Source organism: Oryzias melastigma, unplaced genomic scaffold, assembly GCF_002922805.2.
Source record: "Oryzias melastigma strain HK-1 unplaced genomic scaffold, ASM292280v2 sc00221, whole genome shotgun sequence".
Lineage (NCBI taxonomy): Eukaryota > Metazoa > Chordata > Actinopteri > Beloniformes > Adrianichthyidae > Oryzias > Oryzias melastigma.
The window spans coordinates 156605-179957 of record NW_023416883.1 but is presented as its reverse complement, the minus strand read 5'-3'; the positions used below and the strand labels follow the sequence as shown (position 1 = coordinate 179957).

Below are 23353 nucleotides of genomic sequence, written 5' to 3'. Positions count from 1 at the left end.
GCTAAGGTGAGCTGACACCTGTGCTCAGGTGAGTGTTTATGTTTCACTGAGGTGGATGGTGATGGAATGTACTCAGGGGGAGAGCACCTGGCCATCCCCACTTTCTTGTTATTTTCATTAAATTACTCAATACACTATAAATATTAATCAACAATATCATGATAACTGTCCTTGGGAGCCCGGAAAGGCGCTTCAAATAAAATGAATTATTATTATTATTATTAACTCTTTAAATTTCATAATGTATTTTCTTTACAGATATGAGTTTGTGTTTTAGTAATAGGCTACATAGTAGTAAATCACTGATGTAGAAATTAACAAGATTTCAAATAATATGTGTTATTGTTGCCTTTAAAAATTAACAAGAATTTCAATTTTATTTATTTATCCAGGACAGTGGACATTAAATTAACCCAGCAGCTATTTTATGTCTGTTGTCCACAGACAAATGTTTAAAAAAATATTATAAACAACATAATATTAAAGTTTATACCAAGGAGGTGACTTCTTCTTTTCCTTTCGGCTTTTCCCTTCAGGGGTCGCCACAGCGAATCAGTTTCCTCCATCTAAGCCTGTCTTCAGCATCCTCCACTCTAACACCAGCCACCTTCATGTCTTCATTCACTGCATCCATAAACCTCCTCTTTGGTCTTCCTCTAGACCTCTTTCCTGGCAGCTCTAGATTCAGCATCCTTCTACCAGTACATTCACTGGTGAGAGAAATTAAAATTCAATGGAATATGAAAGACAACCCCAACTTCCCACTGTCCGGCTTCATCTCAGGGGCCTTTCCATGCCTGCAGCCGCCTGCTCTCACCGAGGCGTCACAGGCGAGGCATCTCAAACACAGCTAATGCTCTGGTACTGTTAGCTTAGCTGCTACAAACAGCGCTAGCTTTAACAACCAGAAACCTGCGCTTTGTCAACTCGTTTCTCGCTTTTTCCTCCACATTACAACAAAGAGAGCAACAGATGAGGACAAGAAAGAGTTATTTTTTTTTGGTAATCGAGCCATTTCAGCGACAAACGGCAGATAAAAACTTCTAAACAGTTCTGCCCAGCTCCGCTGCAAAGAACCGCGTGTCTCTGCCGCTGAGCCTGTGTGCGCGTGAGCGACGGAGTGAGAGAGGAGGACCCGAGGAAAGCGAGAGGCCACACCCTCCTTTGGATCTACCAATCAGCACTAGCAACTACTTTGAATGGGAGCCAAAGAGAGCAGAGAGCACTCTGTTTTTATTGTTTGCATGGCGTCACGTTTGGGAAAGCAGTCCTGAAATTTGGGGGGGCATTGTCCCACCTTGCCCATGCCTAGATCCGGCCTTAGACTGCTCGTAACAGCCGCGTGCAGGGGGGCGGGGACTCGATTGTGGTTCTGGAGTTGAGATGAGTTTGAGGGTTTTGTTAAAATATTAACCAAAAGCTTTTGTATAGAAAACTTATATGTCTGAAATCTTACACAAAAATTTTCTTTTTCGCTAAAGACTAAAGCTGGATATAAAGTTTTTGTGTTTTCTCTTGGCAGCAAGATCCATGAGTATGTTTGTGGAAACTATGATGCCACAACATACAGACACATACCTTATCCAGAACCTCGTATGTTTTGTTAAGAAGTACTCTCCAAAATTTGGCAGTGTGTTTATCAGCATTCTCCTCAACACAACGAGCCACACTATTGATGTAACATAGGTTTTCCTCCAGGAGCCTGCACACACATGGACAGGTAGACACACACAGAACATTTACAATAGGTTCACAGCCATGGTTCTGCTGATAGGGCTCTAGGACTCACTGCTGCTGCAGCTGCTGCAAATGTGTTTGGCTGTCATCTTCACCTTCATCTATGTGGTCTGCAACCTGGGACACACAACAACATCCTCCCAAACCAAGTTTCAAACACTTTAAGACTTTTAAAAATGTTCATCTCTAACCTTCTGGATGAAGCTGCTGGAGCTGAGCAGCTGAGCCATGAAGGAGACCGACACAAACTTGAAATGACGTAGCTCTTTGCTGCTGTGAGCCTCCACATTGAAGACCAGTTCCTCCAACTTTTCTTCCTTCTCCACTTCCTTTTTGGCTTCCCTACGAATGACGGCTCTCTTCAAGGCTGCTGTATATGAGAAACTGGTAAGATGAAGATTGCTTGTCAAAAAATTATATTTCTATCAAAAGGAAGGCTACCGGTAGTTTCACCGCCGTTCTTGTCATCGGGTAACTGCAGCAGGAACTTCAGGGCATTGATGAGTGAGATCAGCTGGTCGCTAACTTTAAACTGACAGCACAGCAAAATCCAGAAATCCACATCTCGCTCCAGAGTCGCATCCTAAAAAGGAAAGAGCGTCAGTACTGCACAAGGATACACAGAGAAACACATCTTTTACACTTACTCTCTCACTGGCACTGGGAAGGGATTGCTTAGCAGCACTGTGTGTGGCATGCAGCTTCAGCAGCAGCATCAGCAGCACCCATAAGAAGTGGGAGGGGCCAAGCGTGGTCACCAACTGGGTGAGAAGTGGCAGCCGCCGGTGCTCCGGAACATGAGGCAATGCATCCACAAACACGTGCATGATCTTTGTCACAACACCAACCAAGTGGGGGGAGGAGGAGCCGTCAGGAAGCCTGCAGGCCTAAAGTTCAAAGAAAACACAAAAACATGAGGCAATCAATTCCTGTAGATCCAGGTGGAGTCGTTCCGCATGTCTCACCCTGATAAGTGCTGGAACCACCATCTGCACCGTTTTGTCAATGACACAGAAGCTGTAGGCATCATCCAAGCGCATCACACTGGCTCCCATGAAGGTAAAGATTGGCATGATGTTGTGTAGGACCTTCTCCTGGAAGAGCAGACAAAGGAGGGATGTTCTTAGTTGCTACAAACAATTCCAGTTATTTGCAGATGAAAGAGAAGGAGCCTTACAGGGAAGATGGTGGCGACGGTGCTGAGCAGCAGCAGGGCCTGATGATGAGTCTGGGGCATCTCTGACACCCGGATGCAATGGACTACTAGCTCCACACTGAACTTATCTTCATCTAGCATGACTGCGCAGTGAAATGGATTGAGTCATTGAGTCATTTACAGACCCACCTGGAGATACACCTGCAGACTCACCTGGAGTTACTCCTGCAGACTCTGGCACCATCTTGAGGCAGATGTTAAGCAGACAACTAAGGAGCAACTGCTTGGTATATTCCATGTTCCCATGGTTGCCTGCTTGGGGCTCCAAACTCCTAAGAGAAAAAAGAATGTAAAATATGGCCAGATTCTGCAGAGCATGCAGAGATATTAATCTGTTCTGAAGATACCTGGAGAGCAAAGAGAACAGAACGGGCACCAACATCTGGGCCCTCTTCAGCTTCTTCTTATGCTGCAGCAGCTCCAGGATGAGTGTCACCTTTTGCCACGACACAGTGCACCCCTCATGCCCCTCGGCAGTGTTGTCCTGAGGTTTTCTAACCAGAAAACTACACTTTAGCTGAAGAAATGGCTGTTCCGTGTTGAGCCTTCAGCCATACATGAGCATAACCCAGAGTTTGCACCTAAGAGGACATCTAACTGAAGAGTAACATCTTAAAGGTAAAAGCCAAAAAGCAGATGTGGTCACTTGAGCTTTGTGGGTAACATCTTAAAAGTGCCACTGAAAACAAAATGATTTGACATAACATTAAGGGATAAGTTTTTCCTGTTGTGAGTTTCATCTTCAGAGAAAGATCCTGAACAATTCAGAAATATCACATGTGCAAAGCAGACATTTGATGAATGGAAGACAATGGTCAGTACCTCTGGGAGGCTTTGGTTCGTCGGGTTTGCTGGACTGTGACAACCACCCTGGGCTTTTCTGTGGGAGCAAGCTCATTGGCCAGGAGCTGAGCATCTACAGAAATCTGAAGGAAAGAAGGTTTCATTACTAAAATGTCCAAAAACTTTCAAGAAACAAAAAAATAATTATATCACATTGGAGGAGGACTATTTAGAAGACATTTGACAGCACATTGTACATTTTTCAGAATAAAAGAACTATAATAGATCTTAGAAAAGCTTCTGTTGAAGTTTGCTTAATAAACAAACAGCAACACTTGTTGGAAGTAAAGAAGTTGTCTATCACTGTGTGGGGGTGACAGAGGCTCAGGTGGTTGAGCAGGTCGGTCAGTGATCAAAGGATGAGCGGTTCAATTCCCGCTCCCTCCAGCCAACTATTGCAAGACACTTCCCCCTCCCTGCCTCCAGTGTGGCTTCACTGGTGTGTGAATGTACGAATGTCCCGGTGATGTTCAGAGGGGCCATAGACGTGTACTGGCACCCACGCCTCTGTCAGCCTGCCTCAGGGCAGTTGTGGCTACATCGGGAGTTTACCATCACCAAGTATGAATGAAGTATGAACCCCACCAGAGAGGGGTGAATCTCTGAAACCTGCGGCCTCTGCATCAGGAAACTTGCGTGCGTACTCATCGACCCAGACCAGCAGGAGACTCCATTGGTCCGCTCCGCGTCGGGCTACTGAATGCTCGGTCCGTTGCAAACAAAACTTTTTACCTGAACAATTCCATCTCATCGGAGCACCTGGACTTTCTGTGCCTTACAGAGACTTGGCAGCAGGAGACTGTCCACATCCATATGAATGAGCTGTGCCGCCCTGACTGCTCTGTCGTGGTTTGGCACCAAGACATGCTTCCCTGCAGGAATTTGAGACTGGACTGCTTCAGCTCCTTCGAACTGCAAATCACTAAGGTTGGATCCAACCCGCTGTTTTATCTCATTTTAGTTTATTGTCCTCCTGGGCCAGCACGAGTGTTTTTAGGTGAGTTTTTATCCAGCATAATTTCACTGCAGTCTGTGTCATCACGCTTAGATTACTTCAATTCCCTTTTTACCTGTTTTAACAAACAATCTGTGAAACGTGTCCAAATGGTTTAGAATTCTGCTGCAAGACTTTTATCAGGAGCCAATAAACACACACACGTCACCCCTCTCCTTTCATCGTTACATTGGCTTCCTATTAGTTTGGAATAGATTTTAGGATTTTAACTTTTGTTTTTAGAATTTCGCATGGACAGACCCCAAGCTACCTTTCTGACCTTCTACAGCCCTATACTCCTACTCGATCCTTGCGATCTGAAGCCCTGAACCTTTTAACCGTTCCAAAAACTGTTTTTAAAACTAGAGGTGATCTTGCCTTTCAGACAGTTGCCCCCAAACTCTGGAACGCTCTTGCATTGTCACTGCGTCAGATTGGCTCTGTTGAGTGTTTTAAAAGCCAACTGAAGACGTTTCTTTTTAGTAAAGCTTTTAGCTGATATTTCTATTTTATTTTACCTTCCCCCAACCTTTGAGTTTTTGTCTGCTATTAGTATTTTATCTTTTTTACTGTATCATTCATGTGTACTGTTCTGTCCTCTAGTCTGAGTTGTTTTATTGTTTGACCACTAGGTGGAGCAGGAGCGCTGCGGTTTTAGTTTTGGTACAGTCAAAAATCAACGTTTGACAGAATTTGGAGATCTTGTTTTGGAACTTCAAGCAGCAAAACTAAATCATCTTCTTCCCGGCTTAGCACATCTTGACACTGCTCATGGGATCAATCTTCTGATAGCGAAGCTTCTTTATAACCTCCAAGAAAAATGGGTGAGTGTTGCTCCCAAATTCAAAAGAGACAGTGGTTTCACCTATCCCCCATTTTCATTTTTTGTTAGCTTCAGAACCCGCAACGACCCAAGTTTTACGTGTATCACTGGAGCGACACCCACAAACACGACGAACAAAAGGATGGGAAAGCAGCCACACTGACCATCAGTTTCGGTAAGAAAAACCGAGATTTCAAACATAACAGAAACCACCCACAACAGCGGTTCAGACAAAATCATCACAGACCCTGAAAAACAATGTCCGCTTCACTTAAAACCACACCCACTGAGAAAATGTCGTCTCTTTAGAAGTAAAAGCATTGAAGAGAGAAAAGCCCTGCTGAAAGACAAACACATTTGCTTCAAGTGTTGTTCTTCTGCCAACCATATAGCCAAAGATTGCAAAAATGATGTGCAATGTTTTGAGTGTGGCAGCAAAACTCATCTAACAGCGTTACACCCAATGCCGAAATAAAGAGCACTGCTGTCACTGGAGATCATAGCGAGGAGATCAATCGAACATATTCTCCTGTTGTCATATCAAAGTGCATAGAAATATGCGGAGGCTCCCAGATTCCAAGATCTTGTTCCAAAGTTGTTTTGGTTAAAGTTTATCCTGCGAACCAATAGGAACATGCAGTTAAAATGTACGCCATATTGGATGAACAGAGTAATCGTTCATTGGCTAAGTCAGACTTCTTTGATCTTTTCAACATCGATGGGCATTCAGAACCATACAAGTTAAAAACATGCTCCGGTTCTATGGAAATATCAGGGAGACGAGCAAGCAACTTTGTAATTGAATCAGCTGATGGCAGTGCACGTTTTTCTCTTCCCACTCTCATTGAGTGTGTGACATGTTGCCCGATGATAAAACAGAGATTCCCTCACCAGAAGTCACTTCTCATTTTCCACACCTCAGACCCATTGTGGGAAAAAATTCCAGAACTTGATCCCAATGCTGACATTCTGTTATTCCTCGGTCGAGACATTCTTTGTGTTCACAAAGGGAGCAACACAATGGAAACCACAATGATCCATATGCTCAACGCCTTGATCTTGGCTGGGTCATCGTTCGGGAAGTGTGTTTGGGCGAGGCCCATAAGTCAGCTAGCATGAGTGTGTACAAGACAAGCATACTACTAAATGGGCGTCGTCCTCCCTCATGTGCATGCACAAAGAACATTCAAGTTAGGGAGAGGTTCAGTTGTCATAGACCAAGTTTGGGCTTGAGTTAGATGAGAAACAGCACGGCAAAGCGACAAGCGGTTTGGGTGATAAAGTGTTTCAGAGAAGACAGACTGATGACAAGTCAGGGTTGTCAATAGACAAAGATTTTCTAAGAGTAATGAATCAGCAAGTTTACAAAGATGTTAGCAACACACGGGTCGCTCCTCTACCATTCAGGTCAACAAGGAGACGTCTTCCCAACAATCAGTCTCAGACTTTGAATCGTCTCTCATCCCTGTGTCGCACGTTAAACAAAAGAACACAGATGAGAGAGCAGTTTTTTGACTTTATTTCAAAAATGTTTGATCAGAAACAAGCAGAACCAACTCCACATTTAATGAATGGAGAGGAGTCCTGGTATTTGCCAATGTTTGGTGTTTACCACCCGCAGAAGCCAGATCAGATAAGAGTCGAGTTTGATTCTAGTGCTAAACATGAAGGGATCTCTCTTAATGATGTGCTTCTGAGTGGACCAGATTTAAATAACTCTCTTTTGGGAGTTCTCACACGGTTTCGTAGAGAGCCAGTTGCAGTTACAGCGGATGTGCAACAAATGTTTTACTGCTTTTCGGTTTGTGAAAAGCACAGAAACTTTCTGAGATTTCTCTGGTACGAGAACAATGAGTTGAAGATCCAGTAAGAGAGTTTAGAATGACAGTTCACGTGTTCGGCAACAGTCCGTCACCAGCGGTTGCTGGCTGAGACGGCGCTCCCCGGAGGGCGACGTCGCGGAGCTCTCGGAGTGCACTTCTTTGTTCTACTTTTGTTTACTTTTCTCTTTTCTCTTTTCCTTATATCTTATCCTGAGTTAAATGGCTCTGGATGAAAAATTCACTTACGATCGAACGATCCTGGTAAAACTGAGGAAAAGCAGTCACTATGGAGTCCTCGACCCAGATGTGCTGGAAGCCTTCCCGGAGCTTAAAGGCAACGTGGAACGGCCGCTGGGCCGGCCTCCGACACGGGGCTCTCGGAATAACAACAGGCCAACGCGGAGACGCAGCAGGCGGGGAGGAGCGGCCCGAAGGCTGCGGCGCCTAGCTAGAAACGGAAGGCTAGCTCTCCCGATCGTACTGTCTGCTAACGTCCAGTCACTGGAAAATAAAATGGACGAGATTCAAGCCCGGATTTCCACGCAAAGGGACATGCGAGATTGTTCCATTCTGTGCTTCTGTGAAACATGGCTGGGGGAGAGGACACCCGACGAGGCGGTCGCATTTGATGGCTACACGGTCTTCAGAGCGGACCGACGTGCAGAGGAGAGCGGGAAGACTTGTGGAGGAGGAACGGCCGCCTTCATGAAACAATCCTGGTGTACTGACTGTAGGATCATCTCAAAGTCATGCTCCGAGAACTTGGAATACATCACTTTAAAGCTGAGGCCATTTTATTTACCCAGAGAACTGCAGTGCATCATTGTGAGTGTTGTGTACATCCCCCCTCTGCTAAAAAGGAGGCTGCACTGGGGGAGCTACATGACATGATTAGTGCACATGAAAACACGTATCCTGATGCAGCTTTTATCATCGCTGGAGATTTCAACCACTGCAACGTCAGGGAAACCATGCCAAAAATGCACCAATTTGTGAACTTTCCCACACTGGGAAATAAAATATTGGACCACTGCTACAGTAACGTTAAAAACGCCTTTTCTGCTGAGCCACAACCCCACTTTGGAAAGTCTGACCACTTAGCAATTCTGCTCAAACCGGTTTACAACAAAAGACTGAACTCAAAACCAGTTTCAGTCAGAACCATTAGCAGCTGGTCTGATAGCTCACAGGCCACTCTGCAGGGCTGCTTCGAGGCCACAGACTGGAGCACCTTCAAAGAGGCTACTAACAACCTTCATGAATACACGGAGACAATCAGCGATTACATTTACCTCACTAAGACATTTATGTGAAATGTGCCTTCTCGAATTGGTCAATGTGCAATATTTTAGACCAGGGGTCTCAAACTCAATTCAGCCGGGGGCCACTGGAGGCGGAGTCTGGGTGAGGCTGGGCCGCATCAGGATTTTCACAAGAAAATCACTGATAAAACATTGCAATGTTCTCAAACATCTTTATTAAAAATTATTATTTTTTTAAATGAATTTAAAAAAATCATTAATGAATAAACAAAATGATAATGATGATCATACAGCAGATACAGACGACTGAAGAAACCACATATTGACTGACTGACTAGAGCAGTGTTTCTCAAGTGGTGGGGCGCGCCCCCCTGGAGGGAATATGAATAAAAACATGTTTACATTAGTTATGGATATTGTGCATAATTCTATGTAGTAGTTGATAATTAATTATATATAGCAAAAAAAATCTCAAAATGCATTTGGGAGCAGAAAGAGCCGCTGTTTACATTGAACCAATGAAAAAGAACAAAATCTGTGAGAAAAGACAGAATTCAATTCACTTTATCTGAAAGATTTGGAAGGATTCTAAAAAAAAAAGAAAGAGGAAAAATTAATAAAACAGATTATTTCGAAGTTTTTTTATTTATTTTTCTTTAATGATAGTAAAAGTACAATATCTTGATGTTTTGAGGAGATATAAGTTTAACTTGAGCAAATTCATCGATACTAATGAGATTTGCAGCAGAAAGTTGTGTGTGTGTGTGTGGAGGGGGGGGTGGTGGTGAAAGAATAAGTTCTTCTAAATTGAGAAACACTGGACCAGAGAAAACTATTTTATTCAATTTCAAATGTCTTTATTTACAGAATCTCCTTCATTTCTGAGCTGAGATCAGCGCGCTCACTGAAAGGTCAATGTAAACGCGCGTACACCAGCATTCCTGGCCTCCACATCTGGAGCGCATGTAACCGCGCGTTGCTACGCAAGTTTTTAAGTCGGGTCTCGAGCTCTACCATTGACTGTAAATAAGAATAATAATTATTTTTACAGTCAATGAGCTCTACGCACAAATCGGGCATGCACTGAACGCACACTGAATCTTCAGTCCGGTTCAACATTTCCACGCACAGTCGCAGCAGCACAGAGCTCTGACCAATCAGGAGCTCTGATTTGGGAGCTGCGTGTGTGGCCTCTGCTTCATAGCACTGAAGTGCTGAACATGATCAAAGAGAAATGAATCATTGCGGTTTGTGTCCGGTCGGGTTAATATGACACCAAGACAGACATTTAAAAGGACAGAGTTGTGACAAGAGAAAATATGGAGCAACATTTCGGGGGTTTCCACAGTCTTTATTTTTTGCTCCGAGATTCTCCCTGTTGTAGATGACAGAGGAGCGCTAATGAACGGTAAAAATACAATAGAAGAATAATCTCCTCTCTGCTACTGCGTGCGTGACCGCGCTGCTCCAGTGTGGATACCACCTGCTGAGCGTGCGTTCATAAACCCGCGCAGACCGCGTCCTTGAACGCACCACACGCGGCCGTTGTGGAAGCACCTTTGAAGATTCTGCTCTCTCTCTCTCATGGAAAAGGAAAGAGCGCTCGCGAGAGTCGGATTTGTCTGCGTGGAATGTTTGATGCGTGCGCGGAGAATTCTTATATCTGCTGGAGTTTTGACATAAATAAAACGCCTTCCATTCATTTTAAGTGAGACATTCAGCTCCTCCAACACCCGGCGCGGCGTCAGAAACTCGCTTTTTGACGAGCGACAGGCTGTGAATTTCTCACGCGGTGAAAGAGGGGCGGGGCACAGGAATCATGTTCAGTGTGAAAGCACTTCCAGCAGCTTCATGGCTCCTCCTCCTCACAGCTGACTGGAGGAATGAATGAATGAATGAGGAGGTACTGGACAGCCCGCTGATGTCCCGCCTCCAGAGCCGTATACCTCACTGTGATTGGTTCGTTCAGCTCTGCACACAACAACTGTCATTCATATCAGCCTTGCGGGCCGCACTGACAGTAATCTTTCATATGAAGACGGGGGCCGCAAATCATCATCCGGCGGGCCGCAGATGGCCCGCGGGCCGCGAGTTTGAGACCCCTGTTTTAGACTCTTCAAATGGCTCTTTTTTTGTACTTTTATCATTCTATTTTTATACTCTTTGTAATATTTTTTTTCATCCTATTGATGTAAATATTTCGTAATCTCTAAACTATTTAATCTTGTACTCTAGTCTTCAATCCAACAGTGACTCTGAGAGCTCAGCACACCAATTCCAATATGCTTCAATGTACGTTGTTGCATACATGGCAAATAAAAGACCTTGAACCTTGAACCTTTACTGTTTGCCTAGTGCTGCTCTGGAAGCCTCTGCACCCACTGTCGAAGCACAAGATTTTATTATGCACAACTTTATGTGGATGACGGACTTGCATCATTTCCCAACGAAACAGAAGCAACCAACACCTTGCAAGCTTCACAAAGGATACTCACAGAGTCAAATATACGTCTCCATAAAATAGCATCTAACCGAAACAAAGTCATGCAGATGTTTCCCACAGAAGACAGAGCCACAGCCTTGAAAGATCTGGACTTAGGAGCAGAGCCACTGCCTGTTCAGAGGAGTCTTGGCCTCACCTTGAGACAGACAGTTTCACCTTTTGTGTGTTGCAGGAGGAAAAGCCTTTGACGAAAAGAGGAATTTTTTCGACTGTAAATAGTTTGTTCGACCCCCGGGGATTTGTTGCACCAGTTATCATTGGAGGAAGACATCTGATGAGGGAGCTGTCTGTCGAACAATATGACTGGGATGTTCCACTTTCAACATCAAAGCAAGAACAGTGGAGAAGTTGCAAATCAAAAGACCTTATGTCCCAGTTTCTTTTTCCAAAACGCAAAGCAGGAATTTTTGTGTTTTTCAGATGCCTCAATCGTTGCCATTTCTGCTGTGGCTTACGTGAAGACTGTTTCAAAGACAGGAGAAATCCATGTAGGATTCGTCATGGGTAAATCGAAGTTAGCTCCACGTCCAGCCCACACAATACCCAGACTCGAACTTTGTGCTGCTGTTTTCGCAGTTGAACTGTCCGACTTCATCACAGACGAGATGAAGCTAGAGTTGCGTTCAGTCACTTTCTACACAGACAGTAAAATTGTGTTGGGTTACATCAACAACACTGCTCGCAGATTTTATGTCTAACACAATCACCCGAATCTGATAGTCCTCTCAACCTGATCAGTAGCGTTGTGTAATGAGTGAAGACAACTCTGCTGACCACGGAACAAGACCAACATCTGCAGCAATTCTCAACAGTACCAACTGGCTTACAGGGCCAAAGTTTCTTTCAGAGCCCCAAAAAGAAACATCAAGCCAAGTCACGTCCTACAGTCTGCTACATTGTGATCTCAATCCGGAAATACGTCCTGAGGTTACAAGGCTAAGTACTAAAGTTTCTGAAGGCTTACTCCTATCCAAAAGGTTTCAAAGGTTCTCAACATGGAAGTCATTAACTCGAGCGCTCTCAGCTTTAATCAAAAGAGTTAGAAAGATCACCAAGAACCAAGTCAACACTACTCAAGGTGTGCCTGCACAGGCAACCACGGCAATCATCAAAGCTGTTCAGTATGACAACTTCAAAGAGGAGATCCAATGTCTCTCAAAAGGAAGCCAACTTCCAAAGAAAAGTTCCCTCCAAAACTGGTTCCATTTCTCGACCAAGATAGCTTGCTAAGGGTAAGTGGCAGACTATCCTGAGCAGAATTATCTTATGACGAAAGGCATTCAATTATAATCCAAAAATCCCATGTTGCTACATTGCTGGTCCACAAGTATCATGAAGAAGTAGCACATCAAGGGCGACATCTCACCGTACTCCGGCTTCCTCCCACCATTAAAAAACATGCTCGATAGGTTCATTTGTGACTCTAAATTGCCTCTAGGTGTGAATGTGAATGTGAGTGTGAATGGGTGTGTGATTGAGGCCCTGAGACAGACTTGTCCAGAGTGTACCTTTGCCTTCAGTAGTCGAGTTAGGCTCTGGCACCCCCATGACCCCGAAAGGGACAAGTGGCGAAGGAGAGGCAAAGGGATTGGGTAGAACTTCAAGTACTGAAGAGAGTAGAAGTGATTGACATGTCCAAACACAAATAGACCTTCAATGAAACTTAGCACCGAAATCCGGCACCGTTTTCAGCAGCTTGTTTCGGTTTCGGTAGAACCACATAAATTATAACCGTACCTACTTGGAACCGAACGTTGGTGCCAAACCCTACTGGTCAGTTTATAACTTGAATAACTTACGATAAAGAAAAAATATAACGAGGAAAAACGTAGGTTTATCAAGAACATGTTAAAAAGGATACCAGAGCAACAACTGATATCACGACAAATGGAATGACGAGTATTAACTGTTTATTTCAGCAGGTACTTCCTATTTGGAACGTGAGGAGGGAGGGGATGATGTGTCCAGTTCTAATAAAACGTCAACGCATATTTAATTACTGGACAGCTTGACCCTGTCTCACTGGCATTCCAAACAGGAAGTATCTGGTGACTCAAAGAACCCAAAATCATAAAGACTTTAATAGAGAAATAAACAGCTTTTATTCAGTCATTATTTTTATCAGAATAACAATAATTCTGATACATTTTTCCTAACATCTTCTAGCTAATCATAATTTGTCTTCATGATGTTTTCTCTTTATTGCAAGTTCTTCATGTTATAAATTGGTCAGTCAGATGTCTCAGCAACAGCATGTGATGCCGGCTAGCCCCACCTTAAATGTTGGAATGACAGATTCTTCCGAGCCACTTTCAATGGAAGGGGTGTGGACTCCAAACAAGCCTACTCCTAACTGGTGACAGTGGTTGTTCTAGAAACGTGACTTAAACCGTCTCAGACCAATCACTGTCCTCTGGCTCCAAAAGGCAGCACCTGCATCACTGAAGAATAGCAACTGATATGGTTTCATTTTGCTGGAGCCAGAGGTAAGGGTTTTTTTATGGGTGATGTCACATTCAATTTGCCCATCTTTATTTACGACGAAGTTCAAAAAGTTCTTTAATGCATCAAATAAGTAATTTTTATTGCGATAAGGTGCTTCTTGGGTGCGAGTGGGGTCAGGTCTGTCCTCACCGCTTTGAAGACGCTGCCAATGCTGCTGGTCACCATTGGACTGCAGCTCTCCTGCAGGAGGTTGAACATCTCAGACAGCAGCTTCTGCTGCACGCTTGTGTCTGCGAGTGCTGAGAAGAATGGCTTGGTGATCTACAGATAGACAGACAGAGTGAAAACGGTGGTAAAAGACAAGGAGAACAGACCCATACTTTCATATGTCCCACCTGCTCCAGAGCTGTGATCTGGCAGCTAGGGTGCCTCAGAGCTTTTGTAAACAAGTCCAGGCATTTTGGATTGCGAGCCAACAGTTGGGCAGACTCCTGATTGTACTTTCTCAGGATTAGCTGCAGCAGCTGGGTCTCTGTCTGCAATGGGTAGGGGCCATCCTGTTCAGCCTGTTGCAGGAGCCGGTCCAGGGCAGGAAGCAGGGTGGACAGGATGGACTAGGAGATGAAGAGGTCAAATAAAGGGAGGTAAGGTTTGCATTGTCATACTGACCACCATCTGTCCACCAGAGGTTCAGTGGGCCCTGACCATGTCTTATTTCACCTGTCCATTGATGAGGCTCAGAGCTTGCAGTACTGCAGAGGCACTGTATGATGGGCAGCTGGGGGTCTGAATGCTCTGCAGCAGCGGCTGCAGTGATAACTCCAGCCGTTGCAGCTCAGTTTTACTGGACAAACACTCTTTGTAGAGAACGCCAAGAGCCTGCAGGTCAACAGGAGGACAGAAAAAAATCTTACAACCGCCTGCCCTGCTTTCATCACAGGAGTTTCATACTGTGCTTAAAAACCAAGCTTGGTGGATATAATGTTGACATTTCTAGTAGGGATGTCCCGATCAGGTTTTTTTGGGCCCAATCCGATTCAGACTCATTCGATTTTGTTGATTTGCCGATAACGAGTCCTGATCCGATACTTTTGTAACACATTTAAAACATGAATTAAATAAACAGATCTGTGGTGTCAATTATTTATATTTCATTAAACTTCTTTTATCATTAAAAACTTAAACAGAACACTTCTGTGAAGTAGCTTTAATAAACAAGTAAAAATAGAGCAGATATAAACTAGGAAAAAATAACTTATCTTGTTATACAAGTCATAATTAATCACAGAAAGTTTAGTGACTTTAGCTTTAACATCTTTAGAGCTATTGAACATTTTTAACCAATGTGATTCCTGTCCTCATTTAAAATTCTTTAAAATGAATGATGACTTTGTTTTAGCATGAATTTGATGAGTGTTCATGAATAGCTAATATCATTATTAGTTTTCATTTATTAATTTATTTTTTAATTATGTGATTTTTTTTTTTAGTTGTTAAGACATTACATTTTCGGTTTTGTAACCACAGTAGTTAATTTTCTTAACTTCCATTTCTCTGCCAGATAAATTAAACAGGTATATCAAAGGACAGCTCGAGTCCTAAGGAGTTAAATCACGGCGCTAGCATGTAGCAATTAGCAGCTGCTGTGTAGCCATCTGTCTGTCTGCAGCATGAAGAGCTTCACATTAAAAAGAAACAGAAACTCTGTCTTTTTCTCATTGAAATGCTTTTAAAGGTTGTTTGTGTTAGGACAAACTAACAGAGACACCTGCTGTCAGTATAAAGCGTTTGTAAAAGAGTTATTGATCCCGGGAGTCTGAACAACCTTTTTTGATTTTTTCATGACATGCAGACTTCTAGTGGAGTATTTATTTAAAATAATAATAAGATTGAAATAGAAAGCGCTGGTCATAATAAGAATAAATGCAATCCCCTTTGAAACGTCAGATTTTGATCAAGTCATCAATCACGTGATCGGATCATCCCTAATTTCTAGTGAATCCAATCTTTATACTTCATTCTTGTTCAAATTCTCCTAGAGCAAGTCTGGACCTGGTCTGACACAATAAGCTCAGATCAGTTGCAGGAAGGAGGAGGGCTCACTGTGTTTAGGTAGGAGGCATCAGCTAGGATCTCCTCCGAGGTCTTCAGGAGCTTTGCTGTGATTGGCTGGAATGGAGAGTTGTTGGCTTTTGACAGGTTCTGTAGAGCATCAAGGGCTGTCCTCCGGACTTCACAGACGGGAGAGGTGAGACAACACAACAACGAGGGAACCACTGCCCCAGAACACACACAAGAAAGAAAGTGATGAAGTATCTGGACTGAGAGCTGAGAACAAACTTCTTTGTTTTACGTCTTTCTCACCAGGAGAGTCCACGTTTGTCAACTCCTCCAGTACTGCAGGTGGTTGGGTGCTGAGCAGAATTCCACCCATGTAGAGTGCTTGCATCTGCAGGATGGCACCAACCTTCACGTCCAGCTGGTCTCCATGGTTTCTATCGTATCCCCACAGCATCGACAAGAATCTGAAGAGCACATCCACTTCTCTAAAGTGGACCTATAAGAGAAGGAAAAAAGTTTGCCGACAGTCTGCTCTTTAAGGGTTTAAGAGGGGAAAAACCACAGACTGTTGCCTGAAATGCAACAGACTCCTTAGAGCAGGGGTCCCCAACTGGCGGACCGCGGTCCGGGTCCGGACCCCGAGACCCTTTTATCCGGACCGCCAAGCATTTTTAATAAAAAGTACGATTTTTCATTCGTCTTTACACGGCGATTTTTGAACAGGCGCGCGAGGACAGCTACGTTCAGACCAGGGTCCTTCAACCGGCAAAAGCTCAGAGCGGTGACCTACCGTAGTTGGGACGTAAAGTTATCTGGAATGTGCGTGAACAATGACTCTGTCTAAAATTAGAAAAGTGGACTGAAAATCGTGTCTTTGGAGATGATGGACCGAAGCTTTCGCTTTAATTTACCAGCAGTGAGTTCTACAGGCTGGTTTGTATTCTAAACATAGAGTCTGCTACTTTTGTTAAGAACGCTGATATCAAGCGGCGCTATGAGACAAAACACAAAACTTCTGACACAGATTACCCGACAGAATGAGTGACGTGGTCACGGAAAATATACGAACTAAAAGTACAGTGCGAGCGTACAACGCACAGACGGTAACAGCACAACAACGAGCGCACGAGTGGATGTTGGGCAAGCACTAAACAAGTCACTCAGAAATGATTAAAGTGTGTATGGAGGCAAAGACAGAAACAATATTAGAAGGAAAAGAGGGACAGCAGCTTCAAGAAAAGCTCCGACAGATTCTCCTGTCGTCAACAAGAAGCTTTCCAGAGATGTGCAGGGCTATGGAGCTACACTACTGCCAATATTATTTGAAACCCAAATAAGACAAATTAAAAAAAATATTTATGTTTGGCTAAAAAAAAAAAATTGAATGTCAGAAAATTCTTTCCATTCTAAAATTAACCTATTTTCAGCTTAAAATTTTCATTTTTTTAAGGTTTCAAAACTAAAAATTTAAATTCCATTTTTTTTTATTCGACTCTATTTATTTATTTATGTTCGTTTTCTAATGTGAAAATTTCAGTTTCAAAACTTTTTGCACCTTTATGGTGGGGCTAACACGAAGGACCAAACCAAATGGATGAGTGTGGTAACTTCAGTCTTGGCGCATTCACTGACTCTGCTAGAACAGAGTTTGGATGCGGTTTGTACGGGATAAAACTCTGCTCTTTACATCCGTCTTGGGACAACTTCAGAATATGATAGAACAGACAATACAGACATTTTCTGATCGTAATTATCACGGCTCTAGGAGTCAGTGAAGACACAGGGACTGAAGTTATTCCTCTCATTGAGTTTTGATTGGCCCTTTGTGTTAGCCACAACAAGGCCAAAAGTTTTGAAACTATAATTTTTATATTAAAAAAAAAAAAGAGTTTAAACTGGAAAAAAATGAAACTGATTAAGTTTGGGAGTTGAAATTCTGAGTTTAAGCCTAAAAAAGAGAAAATTTGAAGTTGAAAATAATTAAGATTATTTTAGAAAAGTAAAAAAAATTGGACATTTTAAATTCTTTTTGGCCAAACACTGATATTCTTTCAATTTGTCTAATTTGGGTTTCAAATAATATTGGCCCCAATTTAGCTCCATACAGTTCCAGCTCAACACCACCATTCAAAGTGCCATCTACGTCTCTGTAAGTCTGTTTTATAGTTTACTTTTATGTTTAGAATGGTTTTCACACTTAGGAAAGTTATTACTTTAATGTTTAATATGTAGCATTATTTGCAACCTACTTTTAAGGTTGCCAAACAGAAAATTAACATTTGAGGGATTAATTATGAATGCTTTTAGTGGTACATTCTTGTTACCTGTTGTACTTTAAGTGACAGACAGCAGAATGTTAAAGTTTGTGAAAGAGCACACATATTGCACTATAAGGAGACAAGTTTATGTGCAATATCTTTTTTTTACTCTACAATTCATGCACATGTATGTATTATTGTACAAAAAGGAATGAGAGAAATACTTGAGAGTTCTTTGCAAATGTAAGTACACGTTGTAATTAAATAAAAGAACAGAAAAGTGAAATATTGACTGAATGTTTTTGCATGTTCGGACCCCGGTCTACCAAGCTGGCAGAGTTACTGGACCTCTCGCCAAATTAGTTGGAGACCCCTGCCTTAGAGGAAAAACTACAGCTAAAAGACAAGGCATTAGAGACATGTGTCAGTGAGGTCAGAGACAAACACCATCTCCTTTACATACTTCATCTGCTAGCAACATTTTTGAGAATTCCAAGTACGGTAGCCCTCAAGTGAAAATCACCTTGAAACTTTTGCTGCAAAAAAATGGCAACGATCACAACAATAAAAAAGACAAATCCCATAATTAAAAAAAGAGCATTTTGGAAATCGAAACAAAACTCCAGAAAAACAAAACAATTTGACAAAAATTAAAATTTTCAGAAAACAAAAATACATTCCAGAAATAAAATTTAAATGTTACAAAATGCAAGAGTGAGAAACCAGACATCTCTGCAACATCACTGATTGGATGATGACTGTTGAGTTTTAACCTATGAGGTTTCCAAACACGCCTTTAATGTCCACATGATAATAAAATTTTTATGATTAGTACGGAGCATATACAGCATCACTTCATGCCAAATATCGCTTCATGTCAAATAACTTTATTTTATTTTAAAATAAGAGAGAAATACATTTGTTATGTTATGAATATGTATGTAAATATATAAGGAAAATACTATTTTGATTATAAAAATAAACGTGTATGGGGATTAAACTATTATCATTTAGTCACTTGTAGGCCTATAGGTTTTTGTGAAGTTCAGATAATCTGACCTTTTAGAAATGCTATCAACTAAATTTCAAAAATCACAATCCATAAAAATCGAATGTTTTGGGGTTATTTGCAACACTTGGTTCGAGACATTCTTGGTTATAACTTTTGCTTTTAGTAAGGTGATTTGAATAGTCTGAAGCTATTGGTCCCATAAAGATCCAGGTTTGGTCACACTACGATCCAAAGCTGGCTTCTCTGATGGCTTTCTTGGTTTGTCAAATGTGAGACCTCAATGGAGGTCAACACAGGCAGATCAACTCTTGTGTGATTCAGTGTGAATTAGGGGTGTTGCGGATCACGGATTATCCGTGGTCCGTACGGATCAGAAGCCACGGTTCGGGACACGGTTCGGACACGTGTGTACCGCGGACCACTCCGACCCTCACCCCCAGCGAGCGCACACACCTTGGGCTCTCATAATTTTAATCATTGTCCGTTCACATCAATGAAATTCTGTCAAATTCCTGTAAATCCTCTTTGTTTTGACCAGCGCTGAAGTAACAGCTTCACGGTTATTTCTTAAAGTCTGTTCCTGAATCTCCCGCTGCGTGTGGGCGGAGCTTTCAGCGTTTTTCCTGCATAGAGAATTTGGTGTCGGCCGCCACCAGCTCCTGGAAAAGGGGGGATGTGGCTGATTCTAGGAGCCCAGACTGAGAGAGAGTCCACGGAGACCCGAATGATGACAAAATGATACAACAGAAAAAATAATTTCAGTAAACCAATAACCAATATATATTCGCAAATATTTAGATTTTAATGTCAAGGTAACAATAATTATATATTTTGTTTTGGAAACATCGTCTGTGGACCCCCCTTCCTCTTAATTGAAAATGGTTCGGTCCGACTGGACTATTCTTCCACAGCTGTTTGTTACCGTCAGACCCACAGAGTTTAAGGGAGAGAAGACACGCTTTAAAATCAGGAGTTTAAACACCTGATTTAGAGGAGAACCTCCGTGAAAAAAGAAAAAAGGAGACAGTCTGTCTATTGCCGCGCGGAAAGGAGAGAGTGCTCGTAAACGGACAAGGGGGCGGGGCCATGAATTTGAGGGTTTCTTCTGAAGCTTTTGTATGGAGCTTCAAACTAGAATAATTTGTTGTTTTATTGTGTATCAAAATTAGGCTTGTTAGTTACATTTCTGTTTTATAATGAGGTGATCTATAGTAAAATATGTAAATTGAAAGAATGTTCAATAAAGTTACATAATAATAATAATAAAATAAACTTGTTAAGGTATACAAATCTGAAGTCCCCACGAGACACCACCACCTTATTTTAAGCCAGGAAAAACCCTGCAGCTTCCGTCACAAACTTTACTCAACTTGACGCGGATGGATAGATATCAGGTTTATTTAATGTTAAGACCTGAATAAAAGCATCAGTACACGTTTCAATTTCTGGATTCAAAGAATACATCCGTAATGGACATGATTTTATGGCAAGCCAAAAAGATCACCAGGAAAAGCGGGTGCAACAGTGCCACGTTTTACAGATAATTATTATTATTTTAAATATTTAAATGTCCCCATTTGGCGAGTGGGATCAGAACATTTGTATTTCAAGTGAACACCAGATAGATTTGGTATTTTCAAAACTATTTTTAAGCATTCTTTTCTCTGTTTTTGTAGATTTGTATGTATTCAGAAACTACAAGTTTTAGCATTTTGCTTGTGTTCAAACTTTAAAGATTTTTTGTTTTAATAAATAGGCCTCAGTGAGCAAAAGTTTTGAACTTTTGTGTAAGGGAAGTACTTTATATTCATTTTGAATATATGATTTGAAACGTTTCCAAAAATTAATTTAGCTTTCATGTTGTTGTTGTTGTTGTTGTTGTTGTTGGTGGTGTTTTTTTTGTTGTTTTTTTTTTTACTTTTTACTGATCCGAAAAGTGATCCGAACCGTGACCCTAAAACCGTGACACGATCCGAACCGTGAGTTTTGTGATCCGCAACACCCCTAGTGTGAATGCAGAAGGACTTTCCATGGGCCAAAGAGAAAGAAGAAAAGGAGAAGAAACAAAAACGGCCCACACAGTAAGTCTGAGGAAGGAATCTTGATGGTTTAAAGGAAGATTATCTGCGCTAATTTAGGAATTGTCCCGGAGACGAAGAGGCCTAAAATCCAGAATAAAAAGACCTTCAAGACCTTAGGCCCATTATTTTGTTAGACAAGGAATTTTTGTAGTAAAGCAGGTGTTGCTGTGACTCACTTCAATGAGCAGCTTCATCAGCTCTCTGAAACTACCAGCTCTTCGCCCCTCAGCAGCCCCACTGATAATGATGGTGAAGAGGCGGCAAATCAATCCCAAGTAGCAGCAGGTGTTTGCATCGAACTTTTCCGGATTCCACCAGACCTCACCTGCAGACAGGGCACATTCTTATTACAGTGCACCCCAGTCCCTCCTGAATCTTGCGCACATTTTTATGATCCTTGTAGCACAAAATGCCCAAATCTGACATTGTTTAAAATATTTTTTTTGAGAAAGGCAAACGTTTTCCTAAATAATTTTCAACCAAAAGCAATAGAAGAATTACATCTTTTAAAGTTGTGGTTTATTAAATCACAGTTTTATAATACCCAACAAAAAAGCCTTGGTAAAATTCCTTAGTAAACAGCAATTTATTTAAATAAATAGCAAACCTTTTATTTTATGTTTGTGCAAGATCAACTATAAAACTTAACCAGTTAACTAATGGAATGCTTAGAAAATCAAAAAAACAAAACAAAAAAACACCATTAGACATACATTGAAAACTTACATTTTAATACGAATAAAACAAAGGCATTCTAAGCTTTTATTCGTTTTTTGGTATGTTTATATAAGAGAAGTAATGTTTCGTTTATTTTCAGAGAAAAAAACAATTAGGTAGGCTCATAGCAGTTCACCGTTTTTTTCAGGCTATAAGGCGCTCTAGATTATGGATTAAGACCCATTACAACTTGTACAAGCAAGGGCCCTTGATAATCATCCACTTGTAACGTTCCTGAAGGAAACCGATGCGGAATAACAGGTCCTATTTTACCACTCTTGTGTTGGCTAGTTAAGTTCTGGGCAAGTGTTTCATTAAGTGTGGGAGCCCAAAGAGGAGATTTGTTTGTTTTTAGAGTTGATGGGGAAATCCAAAGACATTCCAAAGCTGAGTGACGTGAACTAGTGAAAGGCGTCAGTGGTGTAATGGAAAGATGGAAAGAATACTTTGAAGAGTTGATGAATGAAGAGAATGAGAGAGAACAAAGAGTAGAAGAGGTGACGGTTGTGGAGCAGGAAGTAAGAAAGATTAGTAAAGGTGAAGTGAGAGGGGCTTTGAAGAGGATGAAGAGTGGAAAGGCTCTTGGTCCTGATGATATACCTGTGGAGGTATGGAAGTGTCTAGGAGAGATGGCAGTGGAGTTTCTGACCGGGTTGTTCAACAGGATCTTAGGTGATGAGAAGATGCCTGAGGAATGGAGGAGAAGTGTGATGGTGCCCATTTTTAAAGGCCTTGTGCGGTGAAAATAGTGATTTTTCTTAAACTGCAATAAAACATCAGTATTTATGTCACAAATGAACCCCTGTATAATTATTTTGTCACCCGCGGCCCCGTGCACTCTCTTCAAGCGTTCAAAGATAGCGCGGTCGCTCAGATTTTCTGCAGCCACCGATAAGTAGGTCATAGGTCGTGTCACGTCAGTACAGGAACATACAGCTAGATCCGCTAGTGTTGTGATGACTTTCTGGGCATGGAATTACTTAACATAATAGAATTTGGACTGCCGTGGATTTGGGGATTCGAACGGGATAATGGTGAATAGGAGTGTGGTATTTGGGTGCAGTAATGTGCCGAAGAAGGGGGTCTCTCTTCATGAATTTACCGTTTCAATAAAGGAGAGGGGCGCTCCCCGGTCAGGGGGAGGCTTTGAGCCCTCCCCGGCCCTCCGGAGGAGGAACGCGGGGGGTGTACGGGCACCTGGCGGGCGCGCGCCGGACGGCAAGGGTGAGGCCGCCGCGCTGAGGGGGGTTTGCGGTTCCGAGGCCCCAGGCCGGGCATGGGGGGCGCTGTGGGTTCGCCGGACGGTCGTCCGGCAGCCGAGCGCACACAAAGGGTTTTTACTCCCTCCTGGGGTCGTGAGGCCAGCGGGGGTGGCCTCCGCGCGGGGCGCCGGAGGACCCTGCTGGCCGTCTGGAAAGAGGACCCACGCGGGGGTTGGTTGCACGCGGGCGAGGGAGGCCGAGAGGGCGGCGGGGGAGCGAGCCCACCCATCGCCGCAGCAGCAGCAGACCCGGGCGGGGGGGCTCCGTCCGCCTCGGCCCTGGAGGAGGACGACAAAGGACGCTCCGCGGCAGCGGC

At 42.7% G+C, this 23353-nt stretch overlaps 1 protein-coding gene across 3 annotated transcripts in view; it reads right to left on the bottom strand.

Moving 5' to 3' along the window:
* heatr1 (HEAT repeat containing 1) overlaps window positions 1–23353 on the bottom strand; it is a 57089-nt gene that overhangs the window by 8582 nt on the left and 25154 nt on the right. For 2 of the 3 annotated variants that reach the window (XM_024261532.2, XM_024261531.2), the window contains exons 19-34: window positions 21235–21383; window positions 16011–16203; window positions 15750–15922; window positions 14367–14525; window positions 14042–14260; window positions 13836–13967; window positions 3776–3879; window positions 3301–3447; window positions 3107–3225; window positions 2915–3036; window positions 2703–2831; window positions 2385–2624; window positions 2179–2320; window positions 1929–2107; window positions 1790–1854; window positions 1579–1702 (exon numbers count right to left, since the gene is read on the bottom strand). In XM_024261532.2, the coding sequence (XP_024117300.1) occupies window positions 1579–1702; window positions 1790–1854; window positions 1929–2107; window positions 2179–2320; window positions 2385–2624; window positions 2703–2831; window positions 2915–3036; window positions 3107–3225; window positions 3301–3447; window positions 3776–3879; window positions 13836–13967; window positions 14042–14260; window positions 14367–14525; window positions 15750–15922; window positions 16011–16203; window positions 21235–21383 (2396 nt within the window). The remainder of the gene's footprint in view (window positions 1–1578; window positions 1703–1789; window positions 1855–1928; window positions 2108–2178; window positions 2321–2384; window positions 2625–2702; window positions 2832–2914; window positions 3037–3106; window positions 3226–3300; window positions 3448–3775; window positions 3880–13835; window positions 13968–14041; window positions 14261–14366; window positions 14526–15749; window positions 15923–16010; window positions 16204–21234; window positions 21384–23353) is intronic. The other variant, XM_024261533.2, reaches the window with a different exon arrangement.